This window comes from Montipora capricornis, chromosome 13 (assembly GCF_036669925.1).
Source record: "Montipora capricornis isolate CH-2021 chromosome 13, ASM3666992v2, whole genome shotgun sequence".
NCBI lineage: Eukaryota > Metazoa > Cnidaria > Anthozoa > Scleractinia > Acroporidae > Montipora > Montipora capricornis.
This window is the reverse complement of record NC_090895.1, coordinates 44,856,334-44,865,606: the sequence shown is the minus strand read 5'-3', so window position 1 is coordinate 44,865,606 and position 9,273 is coordinate 44,856,334. Positions and strand designations below refer to the sequence as shown.

The following is a 9,273-nucleotide window of genomic DNA, read 5'->3' as shown; positions in this document are numbered from 1 at the left end:
AAAAAAAAAATAGGCGCGCATTGCGTACATGTGAGTAGTGCAGTAGGCTGGTAATATATAGTAATCATTTTTGCAAAAGTAAATTTTTTTACTGTTTCTCGTGTTATCCAATTTTGTTGTCGTTTTTGCGTTCCGATTACGAACAGCTTGGTGTTTTCACGTAAGTAAGCCCTATCTACCTATCGGATAAGGTTTAGACCTTTCCCGATTGCGCTGAGCACCTTTTGAGCACTATTTTGCATTTTGAGCACCCTTAAAGTGCACCTTAACCCAAATATTTTTTGTTCCTAATGTAAATCTCCCCATCCAAAGCAAACATATGCCAGCATTGTTACGCACAATTTCGCTTTTTCTGTGCCGTGCAAGCCACGTAAACTTGGCAGAACTAGCAGTAATTTGGACCCACGACCGTGATGCGAGAGGCATGGGTCTATTCTCGATTTTACGTCACAAACTGCTTTGCATTCCTATTTTCAAAGAAATTTTGCATTGCAAAGGAGTTTGTGACGTAAAATCGAGAATAGACCCATGCCTCTCACATCACGGTCGTGGGTCCAAATTACTGCTAGTTTTGATACCTTTGCGCTTATTGCTCGACAGATAAAAAAGCGTAATTTGAGGTAAGAATCGTCAAACAAGTTTGCTTTCCGTGGAGAGATCAATATTGTACGCTAAAAATATTTGGGTTTAGGTGCACTTTAAGCACTCTTTCGCACTTTGGGCAACATTTGAGCAATATTTCACATTTCGAGCAACATATGTCTTCTAAAACATTTTAAAGCAAAAACTGTGTGTTGCTTGCAACGAGAATCGTGTTGCAGGTCATAAATTTGAATAACTAATGATGTTGTCGAGAATAAAAGACCGTTGTCATGGAAAGGCACGTGGACTTATCCTTACTGAGCGTGAGAACAGAAGTTTCTGATTGGCTGATGTATCATGTGTGTGTCACCTCAAATTTCTGAATCATCTGGGCCCGGTTCCTCGAAAGCCGATTAACGCTAATCTAAGATTAAAAATTAACCAAGCAGTTTATTTCTCTACTCCCAAATGCTGTTCAACGCAGATTTTCGGCAGAACTTTACATGAGAAGACGTCAATAAGCAAAAGAAACTTTCACCAAAAAGTTGAAAACGTGAAACAAAAGTTTACGCTAATCCTGGATTAAGTTAATCGGCTTTCGAGGACCCGGGCCCTGATGTCTAGTCTTTACACTAGCACTGCTAAATTTATTTACAATTCGTAACCGGCTTTAGTTTTTTAAGAGCACAAATGGAAGCACCAAATCAGTCAGAAAACAATCGCACTGAAGATGTGATTGATCCAATTACAATAACAGTAAATGCTGGAGCATCCCTAAGTGCTCCAGAAAGTGCTTCGATAGCACGAAAGCGAAAAGTTCCTATCAACAAAGGGAAGAACAAGCAAAGAGGAAGCGTCAAAACCACCAATGTTAGTACATGGGATCGTCTTAAAGAGTACGCAAACCAACACTTTGCCGTGGTAAAAGGAAAGCTTAGAGGTAACTGTTCACAACTTTTAGCACTTTTTGAGCACTATTTTGAGATTTTGAGCACTTTTTAGCCATTTTTGCCAGTACTTTTTTTAGGATTTTACGAGCTCAATCGGAAAGGCCTAATAAGGTTGGTACCAAGATGGGAGACCATTGGGAAATCTTCGTGACAAAGGTTTCTCATCTTTTTTTTTACTTGATTTCTTTTTAGTATTTGATTGTGTAAGGCTTTTCTGTAATCTTCTTTTAACATTTTTGATGAATGGCGATGAGTCCCTAAACAGTGCGGTTACTAAGCGGGTGTTGACTCACGAAGTTCACAGGCTGTAAGCCCGATTGCCACTTCACGATTTATTTTGATGTCCAATCACGTTAGCATTTGCATAACCAATTACGTATAATTGGATGCAAGTTTTCACTGAAGTAAAGCCCATTCGGGTAAAGTTAGTACTTGGATGGGAGACCAACGCAAAATCCCCGTGACGAACACATCTAATCTTTTTTTTTACTTCTCTTTTCTTTGTTGTATTTGGTTGTTAAAGGCTTTTTTCGAATTTTCTTTTATTCCTGTATTGTGAGGAATAGCGATGGAATCCCCAAACGGTGCGGTTAGGCTAAGCGGGTGTTGACTCACAAAGGCACAAAGCACTCTAGGCAAGAATGCCACCAATGTTAACGCCATTGTTGCGATTGTTGCGGTTGACCATTGCTCTTGCAAAGTAAAAAAAAAGCGACAAATGGGCCACAAACAGAATAACTGTACAATGAACATCAATTGTTTAAATTCAAGAAAATCCTACATTAGTTTCGTAATTCATGCACGCGCTGCAAGCCTACAATCTTACATTCACCAACTCAGACAGCCCCGATGAAAATATGGGTATTGCACTTACAGTGCACTACCCCCCCCCCTCCCTCCAAAAAAAAAGAAAAAAAAAAAAAAGAGTTGGTCCTTATTTTTGAGATCATCGCCCTGTAATGAAACAAACCCAAACAAAACAGACTTGCATAGACATTCAAAATGGTGACGCTCTATATCACTTCGCTCCTATTCCTTTTTCTCAAATGAGAAAAAAAAATCAATCAAAATTGGAGAAAACCACTTTAAGACTATTCACACAGAGGCATTTACTTGTGAGGAGAGCGTTTTACGTGGAGATATACACCCTTTTAATAAGGCTAATATATGCCGTTTTCCGCTAATGACGTCGAACTCGTGCTTTCAAATTTTATTCAGAAATGTACAAGGGCTTAAAACAACCAAAGAAATCGGAAAAGTTTTAGGCCTTTGTACATTTCTGAATAAAATTTGAAAGCACGAGTTCGACGTCATTAGCGGAAAACGGCATATATTAGACTTATTAAAAGGGTGTATAAGCGCAAGCATGAAGAACAAGCTTTACGAAGGTGAGTTCAACAAAATGTTTACTGTTAATCCAAACTCGATCTCCACGGGATCCCGCAGAATGACCCGATAGGAATCGAGTCGGAACACAAAAATTCACCACAGCACTTCTATTTTCCGTCTATAACTCACACTTTAAACATACATTTGTTTCATTAAATCTTAAGTGCAGCATCGCAAGGCAAACTTCCAATTTGGATCAAGTTCATAACTCGGGAAAGTCAAAATTCTCGAAAGTTTCAACACAATCTGCCAACACATCTGTCTTTAAGTAAAAAACACGATAATCTCTAGTTGATTTGGAACCAACTGACGTTCCCCCGACCTTTTGAACAAGTTGATAATGCATGCTCATCATTCAGTATTGGGTGAAAGAGCTTCTTGAGCTGAATTATATCATCAAACCTTTCAAAGTTGCTCATATAGTCATAAGTGAAAACACCTTTTCTCTTCAATGGATGAGTACTTTCCAAAAGCTTATTATTATTCAGTAAAACCTTCGTAAGTGTGATTCTTTACAACAGCATCAATTGTTTTGCTCATAAATTTAAAACTACAGATAAATCTCAATTTTAAAAAAAACTTTCCACCTCGAAAAGATACAATAATCTTTTTTGAAAAAGATATAAATCTTTCTTCAGTGTTGGCAATCCCTTAGCAACACAGTTTGATGATGGGCTCCAAAACCTTCCAGTCTCCTCTTCACCATAAAATACTTAAAACTAGCCAGTTTTTATAAAAAGAGGTGAATAATAACCAGAGAGGTTGTGAAGGGAAGTACCTTTGGCTTTCAATACAAAAAGTTGCATGCAAGCATTGGGTGATATTCCTCCATGCACAAATTTATGTGAGATGGCAGTGATCTCTCACTTCCTTTCTTTTTCATTATCCACAAAAAAGTCACCAAATATAAAATATCTGTTGATTTGTGTCTTTTAGAGTCATCTTTGGTAAAAATTATCTTTACTGGTAACTTATTACATTTGTGATAAATGCCTTCAGCCAACTTCTGAGCTCTTTCAACAAAATAATTGTAATGCTACCCCAATATTGCTTTTCTTTTTTTGGAGAAAAAATTGGTTTCATTTCAAAAGTAACACTTTTATCAACGCATTTGACATAGAGACCAAAAGCCTGGTAGTTCGTACTTTTCATAAATTTCATTGCAGCTGATTTGAGGGTTCCACTGCCACGTTGAAACATTCGTAATCAACATTACTACATCAAACACGGAACCATATGTTTTCTTCCGTGGTCGTTAAATGAGATCAATAATAACAGAAGCACATCAGCTTCTGATAATAACCAAGGAAACGGAAGAGAACGCATGCGAGCTAAAAATTTCTCAATTTCTAACCTTCGAATCCCATGTCTTCAAGGTAGCTTGCTTGCTTACCTGGGGAACTATTAAGTATTTTTCTGGAGACACTGAAAAATTTTTGTCTACAAAGCTTTTTGCGCTTCTGCAAACAAATTCAAGTTTACTTTTTTCATCGCCATCATCTCTGGCACTAAAAGTAGGAAATGCGAAAGTCCTCTTCAGTCGGTATAATGGAGCAAAGTTGTATTTTTAAGGTTCACGATTCAGCTTAAATTGTTTTAAAGCAATTCCTGCCGCTTTATATCTTGTTAGACTTCCTGAAGAGGTCAGCGCGATCTAAATCGGTAATTGACAGATCCATTGCTTTAAGCTGCACTCTGGTTCTTCGTAATTTTTTTAAAAAAATTGTTATTAAATTTCAGAATAAAAACTAGCGATCAAAAACGACCTTTCGATCTCCCTGAGATCATTTTCAAGTTGTAGAAAAAGCGAATGAAATATACAAATATAAGTAGAAATTAATGCGTGAGAATGTCCACCGATAAAATATGTAAGTAAATACAAGCGCTGAAATGTAAGTGCTGAAATAATAAAATATTATAGAAAACTATATAAATAACATTGCACGAATTGAATCTGACTGTTTGTTAAAAGTTAGCTTAAGCTCCTTTATAAAGAGCATTTCGTAGATCAGGCAGTCGAATTTACTTTGGCACTTTCTTAAGATCTTAAAATCACGATATATGTCACTTGGGACTGTTCCATGTGGCCTGCGAACGCAGACGTATTTCCGGCGGAGAGAAACGACCGCCGGAAATACGTCTGCATTCGTAGAATGCAAGTTGTCTTCGCGCGGAATTGGCCCGTGATCTCTGATCCTTGAATGGTAACACTATTCTGACAGGCGCTTCATTTACGTCACACGCTGGTGTGGAAATTGGATCGCCAGACACTTTCTTGGTGACAAAATTACTAATGGACAATTGTAGCAGTTCAAACGCAAGGAAACCAAATCATCATCAATTCAAATAGTCAAAACTTTGCTTGCTTGTAGCACAGCATTTGGAACGACGTCAACGCCTTGGCCAGTCAGTCAACAATGGAGTTTTCGGAAGAAATGGATAAATGGGGAAGTGCTTCTTGAAGAATTCGTAGAGTTTCCCCTGACAATTTACAACCTATGCAATGAAAATACTTGATTTTACCAAGTTTCATTAAGAATGATGCGAGGGGCTTTTGCAAGTGATCCAATGCGTTACCGCTGAGGTTTAGCCTCTTCACGTTTGGGACATTACTAAAAGACGTTTCCAAATCTTGCAGGTCATCTTCATTCAAATCCAAGTACTTAAGGGACAGATGTCTCAAATGCGGAAAAAAGCAAAGCTTTCTGGTTAGTGGACTGAGACTCCCACTAACACTGACATTGCTGAATGTCAACGCTTCTAATGGCATGTCTTTGTCTATTCTGCCAAAAAGGGCCAACATATCTTCAACATTCAAACTATCACCTGTGCCATGTAAATAAAGAGATTGTAAGGATGACAATCTCTGGAACAAAAGACCGAGCGCTGCAGCAACAGCTGGAGTTAGGTGGATTTCAAGTAGCGCCAGGTCAATGAGGCTCTTGTGCGCGATGCTGGAAACCAACCTCATGCTTGCTTTCTCAGAAAAGCCCCAATCAAAGGAAATAAAAAGTTCCGTGATGTTTTCAAAACTTGGCAACAATTCAGCGAGTTCTTCAGCTCCTTTTGAGATCAAGTGACAATCTAAGTGTAAATCACACTTGCTAGGGTTTGGAAGCTGTTGCAAAAATTCGCAAACACTGTCTTCCGAATCTTGAACGTCGATACTCATCAAATGGGTGCAATTTTTTATTACAGCACCAACATCTTTCATTGCAGAAAGTCCAAAACAACGAAACGTACTTAAGAACTTAAGAGACGTCTTTTGTGGAACCAAGCTTACCGACTGACACGGTAAAGCAACAGCCTGTGCACTCTCAGTGAATAGTCTGGCATGTGCATCACAACTCAGGTTCAAGTCTCTGAAATAAACACTGACATCACCGTCGTGGATATGAAGGATTGATGAAAAATGACACATCCTTTCACATTCAACGTCGAAGAACTTTCTCAAAAATACTCCGAGTGGAACATTTTCAGAATTCTCAGTTATCTTCATTGGGGCATCAAGGAAGTTTACTGCTTGTACCACCTTGTAAAGAGTTGCAAGGGCATCTTTAAATTTCAAAAACATTAAACAAGGATTAAAAATAAAAGTCCAGGAATTCACACCGGAAAACAGTAACGCAACGTGAGAAGGTGGTTCCGAGATAACTGTGATCCCGTCAAAGCATTCAACGCAAATTTTTGCAAGCGTTTCTTTTGACTGTACATCTTCAAAGCAATAAAAAACCAAATCACTAAAATCTTTATGTCTCCCAAAAACGTCAATCAATGGCTTGTATTTGTGGTCTTCATTAGATATCTCTTCTGATATATCAAGTGAAGGATCGTTTATTCTCACTGACTTCAAATGGTCAAACACTTTCGCTGCTCCTTCATCACTTAGTCCACATATGAATCGCAAAACGTTCTCGAACTCGCGACAGCTTTCCAAGGTTTGAGTGTGCTCTTCAATCAAACCGAGATTTCCATCAGGTATACATTTGTGAGTCACGTACCAGGCTGCTAAGAATTCTTGTATGCTCTTATGAATGAAAGAAACCATTTCTGTTGGTTGCAAGCTTTCTGTAAACTCAGTTACTTGAAGTAAACCAATGACAACACTGTCTTCATACAGAACTTCAGAAGAAAGTTTACCATACGGGAAGATGTGGTCATCGTTTAAAAGACACTCTAAGGCCAGCTTACCGATTTGATTGAGGATCTCTGAATTATCCTCTACTCTGCTAAAGCGAGGAGAGGTGTTCTTTCCTTGGTTGTGGCTTAAAACGTGCTGGACAATTTTTAAATATAAGCTCGTTTTGGCTTTCGACAAGCCTTCTGAATGTTTCTTCTTCCATAGCGTGCAAAAGAACAGCAAAAGTAAGGGAACTTTCGCAAGGCCTAACAGTTCGTTTTCTTCCAAGTGATCATACAAATCTCTGGCATCTCTTTTGTCACCAAGCTGTCGAGTTATGTACGTCAGTTTGTCCTCATCACTGAATCCTGTTATTTCTGCAAGCAGGTCTTGGAATTCTTGGAGTTCATCAGCTTTGGAAATTCGACTTGTTATCAACACACAGCAGTCTCTTAATTCTTTTCCACTGAATATGTCAAAGATTTGAGATTCTTGTCCACTGTGATACTCATCATAGCCATCCAGCAACAGAAGAACTTCATCTTGATGGTTGGTGATATAATTCAGAAGACCTTCCACTAACCATTTGTCTTCACGGGCAAAAAGTTTTGAGTTATAAATAACATCTTTGAGGCTTTGACATTTGGACACTTCCTTGAGGTGAACGAAAACAACAAGCTTGAACCTCCTCAGAACAGCTGCTTGTTTATCATCAGTCTGAGTGTTACCAAGTCGAGCCCAGTCGATCGCTAGCCTCTTCGCAAAAGTGCTTTTACCAATTCCTGTCTCTCCCTGCACAAGAATCCTCTTTGGATTATTTCCCTTACTGATTGGACTGAAGAGGTCACTGTAGTGAGCCATCTCAGACTGTTTTGACCCAGCTAAGGTGGTCTCCCTTTGTATTACACGCAGTCGGGTGTAGATTTGATCAATGTCTACAAGAGACAACCTGGACCAAGAAGACGTTCGCACTTTGGATGTTTTTTTGTAATGTTCTTGGAGTTTTGCTCGGTAGATTTCCTCACTGAAAGACTCTGATCATGCGAAAAAAAGTAAAAAAAGAGAAATGATCATTTCGGCCAACGTTTCGTTCAACACGCTGAACGAAGTCCTTGTCTCTTTTGGGAAGTATAACAGAAGGTTTTTTAATTGAAACTTCATCTTCACCGTCACTGCTTCATTCTCTCTTTTTTTTGTCACTATTACTATCATCGGAAAAATCATCATCATGATTATTATTATTGCACAGCTAATGGTGAAAGAGTTGGTATATTGAAGAAATGTTTCTTTTTTCGATGGTGACTTGGACTTGAAATTGCATCCATTGGAAACTCGGAAAAAATCGGAGTTCCAGATGGGATCTTCGTGATCTAGTCGGATGCTCTAACCACTGAGCTACTGTACACTATGGTGAGCAAGGGTTAAATGTGGGTCTCTTGACTAGAACTGCATCACGCAGTTATAAAGTCAAATAACGATGTAAACTTAGGTGGTTGACTTATGCTTGGAAAAAAGTCAGAAAATTCTTCATACATTTACATTTACCGGGGTTGACATTGGACCACCCCCTTCACTATAATTGCAAAATGACATATTATCTGAACATCAAGTCATCTCTTACGACCTTCGGGTACTCATTGTCAGTTGTATTTCAACTATTCACATCAAAAACTCGTGTCAAAGGTATCATGTTTATCATCATAATCATCATCATCAGGCAATAAAGGAAGTGGGTTACTTCTCGCCTTTGCTTTTAACATACAAGTTTGTGTCTTTTACCAGCAAGGCCTACACAATTTTATTCTCAAGCAGAGCTTAAGACTCTTCTCAACCTACCCTGGATCTCTTTTAGTTTGTCCTGAGTGTGCACTCCTTGTGTCTTCAGCATCTCTTTATTATTGAAAAAAGAAAACGAAATGAGGAAAAAAAGATACAAACGAGCCAAGCCAACAAAACCAGCAACTCACAGTAACTCAGTAGGAATAATTGACTCAATTACCTAAAAGGAATTTCCACTCCAACAAAATTAACATTAAACCTCAGGAAAAGATGTCTATACAATCAAACTTTCCTGAACATTAAAGAAAAGTCGAATCCGAAATAAATAAATTTCAGTATTGCCTCCTCTGTTAAAATTTCCTGGCCATCTTTAATAACTGTGACATTTTACAGTTGCCCTAACGTTATTATACAAAAGCCCTTTGTATCAGAACCATAAGGCAACTGTTTCAC

At 38.4% G+C, this 9,273-nt stretch overlaps 1 protein-coding gene across 3 annotated transcripts in view; it reads right to left on the bottom strand.

The window, feature by feature from the left end:
• Positions 1–2,921: 2,921 nt before the first annotated feature.
• LOC138029355 (NLR family CARD domain-containing protein 4-like) overlaps positions 2,922–9,273 on the bottom strand; it is a 28,905-nt gene continuing 22,553 nt past the window's right edge. For all 3 annotated transcript variants that reach the window (XM_068877104.1, XM_068877103.1, XM_068877105.1), the window contains 2 exons: positions 8,878–8,931; positions 2,922–8,075 (listed from right to left, as the gene is read on the bottom strand). In XM_068877104.1, coding sequence (XP_068733205.1) covers positions 5,329–8,075; positions 8,878–8,931 — 2,801 coding nt within the window. In that variant the 3' untranslated portion in view covers positions 2,922–5,328. The remainder of the gene's footprint in view (positions 8,076–8,877; positions 8,932–9,273) is intronic.